Here is a 17,278-nt window from a genome sequence, read left to right as displayed (position 1 = left end):
ATTTTTTGACTCAGCAAAACATCTAAGAATATATTTGTACAACCGGCTCGCGAAAAGTCGCCCTTTACGCACATGATGGGATTTTAGAAAGGGCTCCCTTTCCACGCATCGGTCACACAAAATATCGTAGCCAACATGTGCGGGTCATAAATCGGCCGATCGTGCGGATTGTTACACTCGGCTTCGCCTCGTGCGCCAAACTTCCGCACTCTTGGGGGATTTACGATCCCCCGTACTTGTTAGCTAATATACTATTAATTGATATATAAGTGACATGTATGTGCAATCGTTAATTTAATTTTTAAATTTAATTAGTTAATTAATTTATTAATTTTAAAACAAATATAATATAATTACAATTGTTAATAAAAATAATAATTAAAATAATAATTCGTGTGTGTCCGAACTTTTCTATCATTCGTAGATGCGATAGTTAAACACGTGGCCCCAGACAATATGCATGTCTTAAAGATATACTTAAGAACGTCTTTTTTATGACGTCTTTCAGACTTTACCAAAAGACGTCTAGAAGACATCTTAAAGGCATTTAATTTAAGACGTCTTTTTTAAATGTATAAGCGGACATGGAGACATCCCCAATGTTTTCCTTATAACCTAAATACATCCTCAGATTTTACACGAATAAATTCTCTAAGAATGGATATCTGAATATCTGATGGACACATCTCGGATTATAAAACTTTTTTGCTATATGGGAAGAGAAGCGCACCTTATTGCCTTGTCGCGCGCTTTTATTTAAAAATATGTTTTAATTTAATCTTAAAAAAATAATATAAAATAAAATTTGTCACCTGGGTATCGATTGTGTAACTTTTTCTAAAGTGAAAACGTAAAAAGTGAAAAAATTCTGCTAATTATTGCACGCATTAATTTTAAAATGAAATCGATTTGTGATTAGAAGACATTTTTAATAATTTTTAATAATTTGATTACGACACTAATTTCAAAATCAATGCAAAAAATTACCACAATCATGCCAGAGTATTAATATATCTGTAGCAAAAACATTGAAAAACTCTTTTTTACTGTTTGCAACTAATTTTTAAAAACCAAAATATATCTTTAAAATCTTGATTTTAAATGTATTTTTAAAGGTATACTTTAAACGAAGTAAATCCAATCATGTATCGTAAATAAACACGCATAACATACGAAGCAATAATGCCCCATAAGCAAGTTTCTTTTTAGTTCAGAACTATAAATCGATTTATACTCGAGACTAACCTAAGAAGTGTTCTTCAGCTTCTCTTGGCTTGCTGACTGCATCTAGCTCTCTCGCCAGATGCGTCATTTGAAGTAGGTCCGGCCGATGTTCTCGGCGATCAGCCTGATCATGTCGCTATGATTCCCGTCTTGCAATACATCATGATTGCCGCATCATGATCGCCGATAGCGACGTAGAGCGCCTCAGCGTGACAAAATTCACCGACCTGTTGCAAGCTCTTGGCATGTCTAGCTAGCACTTAATTGGCTTTTTCGCTCTTTATGTATTCCTGAGCCACTTGGTGCACGCGCATCCAGTCGCCTAACTGTACATGAATTTTTACGGCGCGTTGCGCATTTCCGGCGCGTAGAGGCAAAGAGGCTTTCCGCCAAGTTTCGTTCGCCGATCGACAAAAAATATTCACCCAATTTTTCGCATTGCTGACGGATCTCATCGTCATCCTCAATTACCTGAGAGAAAAAGAGAAGACAATAAAGAGATATAACAAAAGATCTAAAAGTCTGATTGCAAGAAAATAAGTAAATTCAAAATAAATATTGTAAATACTTAGGTCGCGAAAAAAAATTTTTTTGCATCCTATTTTATTTTCTTTTTCTTTATTTTATCTTACATAAGGCAAATATTTAAAATGCAATTAGTATACCTGTGTAATCTGAGAAGCTTTTCTCCATTGTAGCGCGTTAATAGTGGCGTTTAACGCTAATAAAGTCTCTTCCGCTTCGATAAAATGATTAATGGCGGCATCGGAGTAACCATTCGCTGCCAAATGTTTTCCCTAATTTCTTTCAAGCTCGACTACCAAAGTGGGGTCAACTTTGCGCGCTAAATTAAGTGCTCTGGTAAACACGCCCGCTTGAGCGTAGCAATTGATCGCTTCGGAATCAGCGTTGGTTTTCTCTAACAGTTCTCCAGCGAGTTCTATGAGATCAGTAGAGTAGCTTTGAAGCCATTAATAATCTCCTCAATGATTTGCTCGTCCTCCAGCAGTTTATTATCGGCGAGAACTAGTCTAGTGGCTCGCCCGGGGTGACGTGCTTCCAAGTAAAGCTTAACTGCTCTTCGGGGATTTGTGGTCCCTATGATGGACGCTGCGCGAGCTGCTTGACCGCTATCTAGCCAAATGACGGTCCCGCAATTCTGACAAATCGCTCCAATTCTGGACTCTGGGCCAAGTTCAAAGCGTCCTCCCAGTGCCAATAGCGCTGATACATGTCCGGTGCTTTATTCAGCTCGTTTTGCTCTAGATAGATCATCTCGGCAGTTTTCAAATCGCTGTTTAATATTGCCAGCCGGGCCCAACAGTCTAGATTCGCCAAGGGATCATTGCCTGTCTCTTTGGTACTTATAATCGATCTTGAAGCATAATAAAAAATATAAGATAAAAGAGAACAAAAAAAAATTATAATTTATAAGAAAATACCTCAGCAATTTCTTTCTAATTATATATATATATATATATATATATTAATTATGTCATATAATTAATTACATAATTAATTTTTTTATGACAATTTTTTTTAAAGTACTCCTTTTTAATTTGCACTTTTTTTCATCTCTGTACGATAATTAGGCGCTGAGTTATTAATATTTGAAATCAGCGAATATTTTTGGTAGGTGATTTAATATTTTTGAACGGTAGTATATGTGTGGGTGTATATAATACATACATACATACATACATACATATAGATATATATATATATTAATTTATAAAGAAAATAATTTTATTAAAATACCTTTGTTACAGTAAAAACGATTATATAAAAAAAAAGCATTTGAAATGAAATAATTGTCGAATTTTATCACATGACACTAATTTCAAAATTAATGCAAAAAATTACCACGCCGAGCCAGAGTACTAATATATCAAGAACATTATTGCAAAACTCTTTTTTACTGTTTGCAACTAATTTTTAAAAACCAAAATATAGCTTTAAAATCTTGATACTTAAAACAAAGTAAACCCATCAATTATATATCGTAAATAAACATGCACAACATACAAAGCAACAATGTCCCATAAATAAGTTTGCTTGGAAACACAATGATAATAAGAAAAATTTGTATACCTGAACTCTTCGCTGTCTGAACTCAATTATTCGATATGAAGAAAAACTTGAATAAAATCGCTAAGACTAGACCACTTTGCATGTGTGACATTCTCAATATGTACAGCAACTTGTTTGTTCTTCATATTTAAACTTTGCTTCCTGAAAAGATACAAAGATTAAATTATTATAGCATTACTGATAACATTACTCAATAATGTAACGGAGTAATGTATTCTGCTACAAGTTCGAGGTTACTTGTAAGCAGATGGCAAAATAATAATTAATTTAGGCATTTAATGCAAAAAAATGTAATGATATAATAGCCGATTAAACTTAATGTGTATTCGCATATCATCGTTGTATATTAATGTAGACAGAAAACATACACCATTGCATATCAAATTTTTGATCTGTCTACAGTAGTCTACATTAAGATGCAACGACGATATACAGATACACATTAAGTTGATTTTGTCATTATATATCATTACATCTTTTTGCATAAAATGCCTAAATAAATTCTTAATTTGCCATGTTCTTACAATTAACTTCAAACTTGCAGAATATTTTGTGTCACACATATTATATTATAATAAAATGTTATAAAAATATTTTTCATAATGCTTTATATATCTTTAAAAAAAGAATTTACATACAAGATAAAAGAGATTACCTTATTTAATCAAAGTTACGCTTTCGTTTTCCTCGCTCGTCGCCCATGCGGTCGCCCGTCGCCCGTCGCCCGTCGGCAGCAAAAATAATAGAGAATGTTCGGCTTGGAACCGCGGAATATGCAAATATATTTAGAAAGCGTAATCCTGCGTAACTCAAATTATATAACACTAGTTCTTTAATTATAATAAAATAATATATACAGTGTTATTATTTTTATAATTTAATTTAATATATATCTATTAAAAATCTTTTAAAAATTTGTTTTAAGATGTCTTTAACGTGTGATGTATAATAGATATCTTTTAAAAATACATTAAAGACATCTTTTAAAAGAAATTATTTAGATATTTTTAATATGTATATTACATAATATGTTAAAGATATCATTTAAAATGTCTTTTCAGATATTTAAAGGTATCTTTTAGAAATTCTACAAAGAAATCTTGAATAAAGTATTTTTAGACATCTTTTAGATATCTCCTGGATATCTTTTAGAAATATCTTGAAGATTTATTTAATGAGATATCTTTTAGATTTCTACAAGATTTCGATGTTTACTGGGTTGCACCTTGTACACTAAACTCATATAATACACACACACACACACACACACTCGCCGCTTCTCGCGCCGCCTTTCTTCGCGAGTTTTTTGTTACGCGCGACATCTTATTACATCTTTGTGCGCTAAGTAAAAAATTGAGGGATTGAATAGACAACTCAACTGTTTGCGATTACTGCTTCTTTATAATTGTTGTAGATAAATTATTGTTATTAAAATTATTATAATTTGCAATTATTATTGCTATTATAAAAATTATTGATAGAGACGCGTAAAGTTAGTGAGAACATTGTGTGAAAAAATGTGTGATGAAAATTATGGACGAACTTATGGAAAAGAGGCGCAATACAACAAGCTATCGATTATCATGCAGGCGGCTAAGCAGACGAAAATCGTCAATAAATAAAAGGTAACATTATTTTACTAATAAACACGGCCGCCGCCAGTAGATATACAAGTTGTATATTGCACAAGGCGCATTAGTAAGGGGGACGCTAAATTAATAATTTCTTAAATTTAATTTTGCAATCAATATATTATAAAAATAAAAAATTGTCGGATTTCAAATTTAATTGCATTTATACTTAGAAAGATTCGTTTTATATGGGCATCAATGACGATAATTAATCTTGATATTACGGTTTGTGATGATTTTTTTGTAACATACTTTATTAGAAAAGGTCAGTATCCGGACATCAATTTTCTAAAGCAGTTCGATGCGCTTCTCAAAACTACTCGAGAAAATTGACTTTAAAGATTTCCGAGTGCTATAAGTTCGGAAAATTTTGATCTACTTTTAGAGCTGTTCATAGCCGAGCGTGTAGCACTCTAGTCTCGTAATATCGGAGTCGCGAGTGATAATTGAAAATAAAAAGATGTTAATTATTATTAAAAAAATTACATTAAAATATATGTTAATTAGCATTTCAACTCGATAAATATTAATAGATATAACATTCAAATAAAAATAAAAAAAAATGCGGCCAGCGAGGATCGAACTAGCGACTCCGATATTACGAGACTAGAGTGCTACGCGCTCGGCTACGAACAGCTTTGAAAGCAGATCAAAATTTTCCGAATTTATAGCACTCGGAAATTTTCAAAGCAAATTTTCTCGAGTACTTTTGAGAAGCGCATCGAACTATTTTAGGAAATTGATGTCCGAATACTGATCTTCAAATTTCATAAGTAATAATTAATTCTATATAAAATCTACATATATGCAATAGTGTTATTGATTTGAGTTTCGCGCATTATTCTCATAAATACATTTATTTATAGGAGACAAGAAAAAATTGAAAAAAGTTTGTATGTTAAATAAAAAAGATGTTTTAAATAAAAAAACAGGTTCACTGAATAACGAAACAGATGTGTTGAATAAAGAAATAATGCAAGTAGATGAAGAGAGAGAGATGAGCGAACTTTTTAGGATGATGTAATTATGCATGATAATTTAACGGCAATGGACATTGAAATAAATATAGATAAGGAAAGAATAATACAAGAGCACAATGATACATTATAGATAATAATGAGCAAACTTTTGAGGATGATATAATAATGTATAGCGAATTAGCTGCAATGGGTCTCGAAATAGATAATACAAATAAGGAAATAACGACAAATACATTGAGTGATAATGAATTGGAAAATATATTAGAGAACAGTGAGACTGAAGAAAGTAACACTTTAATAACAGATAACAATATAGATGCGTTCCGCATAGAAAGTATCAGTATGCCAGAAAAATGTATCGTAGATTTTTCCTATCTTTTTGAACAATTGCATAAAAAATTTGATAATCACAGTCACAGAATAAAATGTAGTTTTTGTGACTTAGTATTTATTGGTGCTCGAGCATATGGACTCAAAAATAAATTTTATTTCAAATGCCGAATGTGTAATTTTGAAAGCTTTATCTGGAGTGAGCCGTCCCCTGACAAAAGTTTAAATGTAAATATAGGAGCAGTGGCTGGCGCAATACTAACTGGTACAGGATAAACACAGTTACAAGAAAGTTGCGCTGCTATGAATATCAAGTGCATGACCAAAAAAACCTATGAAAAGACCCATGAAACTGTTGCTAAAGCATTTGCAAAAATTACAGAAGAAAGCATGAATGCTGCTGCGAATGAAGAACGTGAGTTGGCATTACAACGCAATGAAATAATTACCATAATAGAATACCATATATAGCAGTAAAAGGTGACGGAAGCTGGATGAAAAGATCATACAGAACAGGACGGTATGACTCTTTATCAGGCTTAGGCACAATAATTAGTGCGCGAACAGGCAAAGTGCTGCACATGTCTGTAAAAAATAAATATTGTGTAGTTTGTGTTAAAGCAGAAAAACTTGAAAAAGAGCCTACAAATCATAAATGCTACAAAAATTGGGGTAGAGATTGCAGTTCAACAAGCATAGAATCAAAAGCGATTGTAGAAGGGTTTAAGACAAGCGTATAGAAAAGCGCGGACTAATTTATTCCACATTTATAGCAAACGAAGATAGTAGTGTATATAAAAAAATAATACAAGCAAATCCATATTCTAATATTTTTATAGAAAAAATTGAATGCAGAAATTATTTGTTGCGCAACTTGGCATCAAAAATAAAAGAAATAGCAAAGACAAAAGGACGTTTTGGCAAAGTAAGAAATGTATTGGTAATCGGATACTTCGAATTAGAACAGCTGTAACGAAAGCTGTAGAGTATTGTTTGGAAGAGGAGAGCACAATGCAAGAAAAGATTAAGGCTCTATAAATAGACCTGGATAATGTAATAAATCACGTTTTTGGCGAACACAATGAATGTGCAAGAATAGGATACTTCTGCGATGGATCGCAAAAAGAAAATGAAGAAAATTATATTCCAGAATTAAAAAGAAGTGGATTATATGAAAAGTTACAAAATGCATTAAAATATGTAAGTTGGAATGCCAAAAGTTTATTGCAAAATGAAGAGAATAACAGAGTAGAAACTTTTAACTCTGTAATAGCAAAATGTATTGATGGAAAAAGAGTTAATTATGGTCTAAGAGGATCGTATGAAACGCGTTGTAATGCTGCAGCAGTCGCATTTAACACTGGCAAGCCTATAAGTCATTTAAGTAATGTTTTTAGAACAAAACCAGGGGAAATAGCAGTGCATTTGGAAAATGAGAAAAAAGAAGTGCACGTGACACTAGAAAACGATCAACACCGCAACGTTATGTAAAATGTACAGTAGCTGACAAAGGTTATGGGCCGCAGGCTGATAAACCTGATGCAACATTAGCCGAAATAAAATTGAGAAAAGCGCAACATATGCATATGCTACGAGATTGGCAATTAAAACGAGTAACAATAGAAGAAGAAACTAATGAGCAAGTAGCAAGCGGCATTTGGCGATATTATCGCACAAAAATAATAACCGCTTCTCACTTTGGATACATATGTAAAATGAGAAAAAGTATTTCTTGTGTGTATTAAGAGTAAAATCAATCATATATCCACAATATTTGAATGTGGAAGCAGTGCAACACGGAACAAAATACGAGGGTATTACACGCAAAAGTACCAAAAGTGCACTAAATATTAATATTCAACGTTACGGGTTATTTAGAGATTCCGAAATACCATTTTTAGGCGCTTCGCCAGATGGATTAATAGGAGATGATGGAATTGTAGAAATAAAATGTCCTTTTGCAGCACAATTTTTAACATCAGAAGATGCGATTACAGCAAATATGTCAAATCTGCAATCGTTACATAAGAATGGAAAAGATAAAGAAATGAAACGCAGTCACGTTTACTATTGTCAAATACAAGGACAATTACATATTACACAGCGAGAGTATTGCATCTTTGCATTATGGACACCATTTGGATTAAAAATGGAAAAAATTATACGTGATGATAGTTTCTGGTCTAAAAATATAGTTACTAAACTAGTGCAATTTTATGAAGACTGTGTTTTACCAGAATTACTTGATCCAAGACTGGAAAGAAATATGACAATTGGAGACCCAGATTATATAACTGAAGCAAAAAGACAAAAAATGATGGAGAAAAAAAGATAAAAAAATAGATTATTATGTGAAAATAAACAAATTATGTTGAAAAAGGCACATAAGCATTGGAGTAGAAAATAATATCAAAATATATTCTGCACTAGCCGCAGTAATTTCTATCAAAATGCATTCTGCGCTGAGCGCAGTGATTACCTATCAAAATGCATTTTCTGCGCTGGGCGCAGTGATTAATATTAAAATGCATTCTGCGCTGAGTGTAGTCTATCATAGACAAATGAAATGTATGTACAATTCTACTCATCTACTTGCATTCTGCGTTGAGCGCAGTGAAATTTATAAACGACAAAAAAAGATATATATAGTCATAGACAAATATACATAAAAATACAAATCGTGCAAATTACCCATATATACATATGGGTGCATTTATATCTTGCTGTTAGAGTTCAAATTATCAATTCTCTAATGGGTAGGTAAAGGTCGATTTGTAAATTTTCAGAGTGGCGTGAATCTTGCGCCTGGCGCCCAATTAAACATAATTTTCGGTATCTACGCGAATTTCCCGCTTTCCGCGCCGAAGGTGTACTGTCGGCCACTTACATCGGCCCTATTTCTCGGATCATTATCGATCCGACGGACTAAAATAAATCCACGGTTACAATATATATATATATATATATATTAATTATATATATGTATATACATATGTACATATATATATACACATATATATATATATATTAAAAATATTATTTTGGTTTTTTTTCAATAATACGTAGAAAAGTAATATAAACACCAATACATGAAACTCAGATTTTATTTTTCAGTTGGAGACAATGACGACAATCAAAAATTGTATACAACGACTTACCACATGAGTTAATTATTACCATGCAATTGTATGATCAATGATAAGTCGTTGCATATAGTTCTTATTCCTACCGTAGTGCTTTTACTCTTATGTCGCCACCGTCAATTCAGAGTTTCACGGCGAGTACTCAGGAGCCTTAAATATATTTTTAAAAAATCACAAAAGCGAAATTTTGCCAGCAAAATAAAAAAAAAGTAATATTATTATATAGTTGCGGCAACGTTGCATTTTTTCAAATACATTACATTGCAATGTTGCTATAATGTTTCATTGCAATTTTACAAAAGCGACCATCCAGCCGTTGCCGCAATCTTGCAGTAATATTGCGAAAACAATTCGCAATTCCCATGCAATATTACAATGACCCCCTTTTACACTGTTAAATCAGTTGATACGCGTATCAAGTTGGTGCGGACTAAACATTTGATACCTCCCTGTTTACACCGATCTATCTCAAAACAGATTAAGTTAGGTTTTTAGTCTAGATAAAGTCTAATGTTTTCGGTGGAGTGACAAGTCTACTTCTTCTTTTGTGAATCGATCAATTTTATAAAAATAATGGAGAGAGAACAAATTCTAGCGTTATATATAACATTATTCGAAATTTTAAATGTGCAGCAAGAAGCCAGAAGAAAACGTCTCAAGAATACCATATAATGAAACATATGAGGATAAAATTAAGAAAATTATGCCTTCAACAGAGGAATGAATTGCTTGTGCAATGAAGTCAAATGACTAATCCTAAATCACCGACTCTTATTTTAGATAGTATTCAATGCCAAAGAAGAATGTGAACCAAAGAGAGAAGTAATGATTTTTGGCAAAGAATCGTAGGAGATTATTTCACTCTGTCAGATTGGCTGACCACTTTTCGAATGTCGAAAAAAACTTTCACAACGCTTTGTGACATTGTTCAAACTGAATTAGAACCCAAGCCTCTTTTCTTAGTATCCAGACAGCCTTTATCTGTCGAAAAACAGGTCGCAATAGCTCTGTATAAATTAGCGAATTGTGCCGAGTACAGAGTTGTTAGTGATGGGTATTCACAAATCGACAGTTCGATAGTCCGATAGTGTGCAGCGAGTTGTGCCGAGTACAGAGTTGTTAGTGATGAAATTTTTTTGTTTGATTTAATAATGAGTTTGATTATATTTTTATGTAATATTAATATAAAATATTTTATGAATTTTAGACATCTAAAAACATTGATGGTATGGATATACCATATATGATTGTAGGTGACCAGGCTTATCCTATGTTACCATGACTTATTAAAGGTTATTCAGGCTCATTATCAGCAGAAGAAGAGTCTTTTAATGTATATTTGAACTCTGCGCAAATTTCGGTGCATTTGGCATTTGGTCGATTAAAAACCAAATGGAGGATTTTATGCAAAAAATAAGATTGTGCTTATACATTTTCTCCTTAAATCATTCTTGTTTGCTGTACGTTGCACAATTTTGTAGAAAATCACACCTCGGAAACAACTAAAGAGATAATTCACACACAGAAACAAATAAAGAGATAATTGTTCGTCTTCATTTGTTTTTTGACAATCTCTTACCAGCAGTTCAGCGAGTCTCACTCAGCGAGATGCTTGAGTGTGAGTCATATTTAAAGGGCGATTTAAAAGGCAAGATTTTCTCTGGATTTTTTCTAGGCCTCGACAATTACTTTATTACAAGAATGGAGCAAAGTCAGCAAAGGTACGTGCCAAATTTTAATAAGACATTGGAGGGAATTTTTTTTGCTTCCATTTATAATAAAACCACCCCCCGATGGGTTCCCACCTTGACGAAGTCCCGCGGCTGATGGGGTGGGGGGGTCTGGGGCGGAAGGATATCACCCGTTCAGAGGTGTGACCGACTAGCCTGGGCCCCCCTGGCTCGTCCGGCTGCTGGGACGGGTGGAGGAGCTTGAGGGGGCGCGCGGGGGCCGCTCGCTCAGGAGATGGCAACCGTGTGCGCCGGACAAAGCGGAACCTCCCCAAGCTAAAGTGTGTGCAACCGTGCTGAGGGCTGCATGGCGTAAGGGGAGTTACGTCGCTAATGGTGCCTCTCGGATACCGGGCGACCTTCGAGAGTATCGAGCCAAGCCCTGGGCATTCGCGGCTCTGCCCAGGTGAAACCGCGCGGCCGCGGTACTCGTGGGAACAAATATGAGTACAAGCCAGAATGATAACTTTTCGGAAGTCCTACAGGGCGTGGCCACCTTAGATGACGAACGACCTGGAGGAGAAAGCCCGAGCAATTCGGGGGCGGAGCCAAATAAGGCCCAGCCACCAAATGCTAGGGTTCGTTATAGCGGAGCGGCAAGGCGACGCTATAGAAAACAGAAGCAGATGGAGGCGAAGGGGGAAGCTGCAAAGCCTACCTCGGAACTGACATCTGTTTCGACAGTTACTCCAAGGACGGGGGAGCGAGCTTCTTCTGGGGCGGTAAAGCGACTCAGATCGGAGCATAGCACACCCAGCCCTGCCAGTAACACTCAGTTGGGCAAAAGGCCGAAAGTCGTAACTGACCAAAGGACTTTTGCCCAATTGACCTCCGGTCTTGTAAGGGTTGCCCTGGTTCTTTTGGCGTACCCTGACAAAAGACTGGAAAAAAACGAGGCATCGCTTTTGAAAGAAACGGTCAGGAGGCGTATCCTTTGCTTAGCAAGGGGTACCAAAGCGCCTACTTTTAGAGGCACCTCGGATAGGGATGGGGCAGTTGTCTTTAACTGCACAAATAGGGAAACTGAGGAGTGGCTTAGAAGCCTAACCTCAGAAATTAAGATCAATGGGATCGAACTGCGTGCACTGCGGGTCGATGAGCTCCCTAAGAGACACCGAATTGTAGTGCACGTAGAGGATCCCACAATACCTGTCAAGGAAGCGTTGGAGCTACTTGACAGGCAGAACGTAGGCATCCAGTCACCGGACTGGGTGATCGCGAAGGGTAGCGAAAGCAGGGACGCCACGAGCACCCACTTCGCTGCCCTTGTTGGGGATGGGGCTTTGAGGGCGTTAAGAGCTCTCAATTTTAAACCCTACTGTGGACTTGGGCAGGCAACGATCAGGTTGCCTGCTGGAGAAAGCAGTAAGGAAGGCGCAAAGGAGAAATCACCGGACCCGTCAGCATAAATATGGCGGACCGGATTCACTTTACGCAGATTAACTTGCATCACAGCAAATGCGCCTCGGCTGTACTAGCCAGGTGCGCAGCAGTGATGCACACAAGTAAATACATATTTTTAATACAGGAACCATGGATCATCAAGGGACATATAAAAGGACTTGGCAGCTGTGGAAAACTATTCTGGACCGGAAACACGGACCGACCGAGAGCGTGCATTATAGCGAAAGGAATAGACGCCTGTCTACTGCCACAATTTAGCGATGGCGACTTTGTTGCCATCAGACTGAAAATAAAGACGACCGGTGGAATAGTCAGGGATCTAATTATAGGGTCAGTGTACATGCCCTACGATTTGGAAAACCTGCCCCCACATGAAAACGTGATTAAACTCACGACTTATGCAAGGCAGAAAGGGCTAGAAATACTCCTGGGATGCGATGCCAACTCGCACCATCTGGTGTGGGGGAGCACCGACATAAATCCCAGGGGTGAGAGCCTATTCAACTTTGTGGTAGGTATGGAGCTACACATCCTGAATAGAGGAACAGAATCTACCTTCATGGACTCTAGAAGACAAGAAGTGATAGATATAACCATATGCTCTGGCGGAATATTGGACCTGTTGATGGGATGGAGAGTCTCTGATGAGCCCTCAGGATCAGACCACAGGCAGGTCCGTTTCACCATGGAGCAAGTACAGAGCCAAGGGTTATGGAAGAGAAATCCTAGGAAAACAAATTGGAGGGGGTACGAGGAAGACCTTAGGAGTCGACTCAAGGAAACACCCACTAGATTCCACACAAATGAAATGTAAATACACCGAGAACCTGGGAGGAGTACAGGAAATCTCAGAGAATTTACAAAAAGGCCATAGTAAAAGCTAAAAGGAAAGGATGGAGAAGTTTTTGCTCAAGTATAGAGAGTGCTCCTGAAGCATCTAGACTGAGTAGAATACTCTGGAAGGAAAACCAAACACAATGGGGCTGCCTTAAGCTTCCCAATGGAGGGTACACAGAAACTGCGGAGGAGACCCTACGGCACCTCATGGAAATCCATTTCCCAGGCTTTAGGGAGGACTCAGCAGACAACAACAACAGGCAGAGACCCATGACCGTGCACAAATCAAGGGCATGGGGACTGGCAGCTAAAGTGGTCTATCCGCAAGCAGTGGAGTGGGCGGTCGGTTCCTTCGAGCCTTTAAAGGCTCCAGGACCTGATGGAATATACCCGATCCTGCTGCAGAAAGGGCTGAGCAGCTTGTTAGGCCCAATGACAAAAATCTACAGGACAAGTATTGCCCTCAGACATGTCCCCCAGAAGTGGAGAGAAACCAAGGTGGTTTTTATACCTAAACCTGGCAAGAACGGTCACGTCAGGGCAAAGGACTATAGACCAATTAGCCTTATGTCCTTCGTATTGAAGACCTTAGAGAGACTGGTGGACAGATTTCTCAAGTCCAACTCTCTAATACAACAACCTCTAGCCGACTCTCAGTACGCTTACAGGGAGGGCAGGTCTACCGAAACCGCCCTACATCACCTGATAGGCAAAGTTGAGAGTCAGCTGGAGGCAAAAGGCTATGCGATTGGAATCTTCCTGGACATCGAGGGCGCTTTCGATAGCACTTCACACGAGGTGGTAGGGAAAGCACTGATCAGACATGGAGTACAAGAACCACTGGTGGACTGGATAGAAGACATGCTAGTGGACAGATGCTTGACGGTGGAGTGCCAAGATATCTCCATCAAAGGAAAACCAACGAGAGGCTGCCCACAGGGGGGAGTTTTATCTCCTCTGTTGTGGTGTCTAGTGATAGACGACCTGCTAAAGGAGCTACAGAGGAAAGGTTTCTCGACCTTTGGCTATGCTGATGACGTGGCCATTGTGGTTAGAGGACCATTTCTCAACACACTAAGGGACCAAGCAAAGGATACCTTAATTAAGGATTGTGCAAAACTGGTGTGAGAACAGAGGTCTAACGGTTAATCCGAGCAAGACAAATATTATGGTCTTCACCAGAAAATATAAACCTGAACCCATAGAGACGTTAAAACTCTGGGGAAAGGAAATACCGTTTACAGACTCGGTGAAATACTTGGGACTGATTCTAAATCCTAAGCTTAGCTGGGGAAAACATCTCATAGAGCAAAGGAAAAAGTTCTATGCATCCATGTGGATGTGCAGAAGGGCAATGAGCAAGTCGTGGGGCATCAGCGCTGGTGCAGCATTATGGCTGTACAGGGCGGTCCTGCTGCCGCGGCTGCTATACGCGTCAGTCGTCTGGTGGACGAGAATAAATAAAGGGGAGGTGGAGAAACTACTTAGAAGCCTGCAAGGTAACTACCTAAGGGCTGCAGTAGGGGCCATAAGAACCACACCCACAGAGGCGCTTGAAATAGCACTCAGTGTTACGCCAATAGGCTTGGCCGTGATAAAATCAGCCAATACCACGGCATACCGCCTGAAATGTCAGGGTGAATGGAGAAACACAGGACTGGGACACACCAGGCTAAGTCTTCTCCAAAAGTACCCTATTGAGGGAAAACAAGACAGAACCACAAGAAAGTATCAACTGGTAAAACATTTTAAATTATGGATACCTGATAGAAACGAGTGGCTGAAACCGGGCGGGATCATGGACACAAAGGTGGACATGTGGTTCACGGACGGGTCAGGCATAAACAATTGCTTTGGAGCAGGAGTATATGAACCTGGGGAAAACCATAGGGAGAGTATTCCAATGGGAGGCGACTGCACGGTCTTTATGGCAAAGATGCTCGCCATCCTCAGATGTGCCGAACTGAACCTAACCAAGGGAACAAATTGCAGGAAAATATATATCTGCACGGACAGTAGGGCAGCCCTTCTGGCGTTGGCGGGTGCGACCACCGAGTCATACTTGGTATGGGACTGCATGCTGGCGCTGGAGGAGCTGTGCAGAAAAAACAAAGTAACGTTAGTCTGGGTACCCGGGCATCAGGGCATACCGGGAAACGAAATAGCAGACTCACTGGCTAGAGAAGGGGCTAGCAAAGCACCAGATAGTCGGGAGATGGGAGTGCTCTTTACGATGGGCAAGAACTTCATCAGGGACAGTATAGACAAACTACATAAGGCCAGGTGGGATAATCTGAAATCCTGCCGACAGGCTAAATTCCTGATGAAAGACATAAATGGTAACAGAACCAAAGAACTACTTACACTGAATAGGCAGAAATTGAGGATAGGGATAGGACTGCTGACAGGACATTCACCAATACTCAAAGCCCACCTATTCAATATCAGACTTGCAGACAGGAAGGAGTGTCGACTATGCGGGGAGGAAAAAGAGGACAGCATACATATTCTGTGCCAATGTCCGGCTCTGGCTAGAAAGAGATTCAGGATCTGGGGACAAAGTTTTCTTAAATCTCAAGAATTAGACAAAACAAGGGTGGTGGAACTCATAAGCCTAGTGGAGAACTCTGGGCTGAGTACACATCACCCAGTTTAAAGACAAGAGTGAGGAGACACAATGGATCTCGCCAGATCTAGGTGCCGTCGGGGGCCAAGTCATGGAACCACTCACTTACTATTTACTACTACTACTACTATAATAAAACCACCTGTCTTCTGTGTGGTTATCAACCAAATGTTATGAAAAAATTTAATCTTCAAAGACATTATAAAGTTAAACACTTTAATAAATATTTGCAATGTGGACGAGGAGAAACATAATTTAATTGAAGGTTTAAAATTAGTTTATCAAGAAGGTTGTAGTTCCAAGGATTATACGGAAAATACTACACCTTCAGTAAAAGCTGTGACAGCGTCGTATGCGATTTCAAATTTAATCGCAAAAAATTCGAAACCGAGCTATATAGAGGCTATATAGAGTATATGTAAGCAGAGAAAGGTATAGAATCGAAGGGTCTGAATAGCTCAGTTGGAAGAGCAGTCGCCCGGCAAGCGAAAGGTTTCGGGTTTGATTCCCGATTCAGCGACTTTCGGATCTATATTATTCTCTCGCATTTAATTATTTATTTTGATAGGGGGTCAAGGGGTTTTTGAAATAAAATCTCAAGTAAGAGATTATTTCAATTTTCAAAGTCTTGGTTAGTACATCAAGAGTAATATGTGCCTTGTGCATGTTTCCATAGCAATATCCGCGTTTAGCTCTTCACGCCTTCTTACGATTTAGTTTTATATTAAATATCCTGTTATACATTGTATTATACATCAAGAAGCGTTATGTGGGAAAGTTGTGAAATTATGCAATGCCATGCAAACCGTCACAAAAATTGTTAATACAATTAAAGGCAGTCATAAATTCCTATCTCATCGGAAATTTCAACTCTTTCTCGAGGAACATAACGCAACATATACAGATGTGCCTCTGCATTGCAAAGTTTGGTGGCTCAGTGCAGGAAAATGTTTAGAAAAGTTCTTTGCATTGAGAAAAGATATCTTCCTTTTCTTACAAGAACAATGTTCAGCAAAATATAAAGATAAAAAACTCTCCTCAAAGTTAAAAGTCGACCAGACTAGCAATAATTTATTATAAATAATTAGTTAAAATACAACGTTTCGGCTGTCATTGCAGCCCTTTTCAAGTAAATCTATAAAAAGTTACATAAAAATAATTATACGTTTAATACACTTTATCGCTACAAATAATTATACATTCAAAAACCAAAAATATGTTACATACCAAATTAATACAGTAATTCAACTTCGCTGCAAACTACCGACAATATTAACCATTG

The 17,278-nt window shown here is 37.6% G+C and overlaps 2 protein-coding genes and 1 pseudogene across 2 annotated transcripts; all 3 read left to right on the top strand.

Moving 5' to 3' along the window:
• Positions 1 to 6,750: 6,750 nt before the first annotated feature.
• On the top strand, positions 6,751 to 10,681 carry LOC146723662 (uncharacterized; annotated as a pseudogene).
• Positions 10,682 to 12,540: 1,859 nt separating this feature from the next.
• On the top strand, positions 12,541 to 13,347 carry LOC114942696 (uncharacterized). Its single transcript, XM_029318117.2, has one exon. The coding sequence runs from the start codon at positions 12,541 to 12,543 to the stop codon at positions 13,345 to 13,347; it is 807 nt and encodes a 268-aa protein (XP_029173950.2).
• A 1,191-nt stretch (positions 13,348 to 14,538) lies between these two features.
• Positions 14,539 to 16,026, top strand: LOC146723661 (uncharacterized). Its single transcript, XM_085481367.1, has one exon. It carries the CDS (start codon positions 14,539 to 14,541, stop codon positions 16,024 to 16,026), a length of 1,488 nt encoding a protein of 495 aa, XP_085337493.1.
• The last annotated feature ends 1,252 nt before the right edge of the window (positions 16,027 to 17,278 follow it).

Source organism: Nylanderia fulva, unplaced genomic scaffold (assembly GCF_048542155.1).
Source record: "Nylanderia fulva isolate GAGA-0341 unplaced genomic scaffold, ASM4854215v1 Scaffold178, whole genome shotgun sequence".
Classification (NCBI taxonomy): Eukaryota; Metazoa; Arthropoda; class Insecta; order Hymenoptera; family Formicidae; genus Nylanderia; species Nylanderia fulva.
This window is presented reverse-complemented; position numbering and strand designations above follow the sequence as displayed.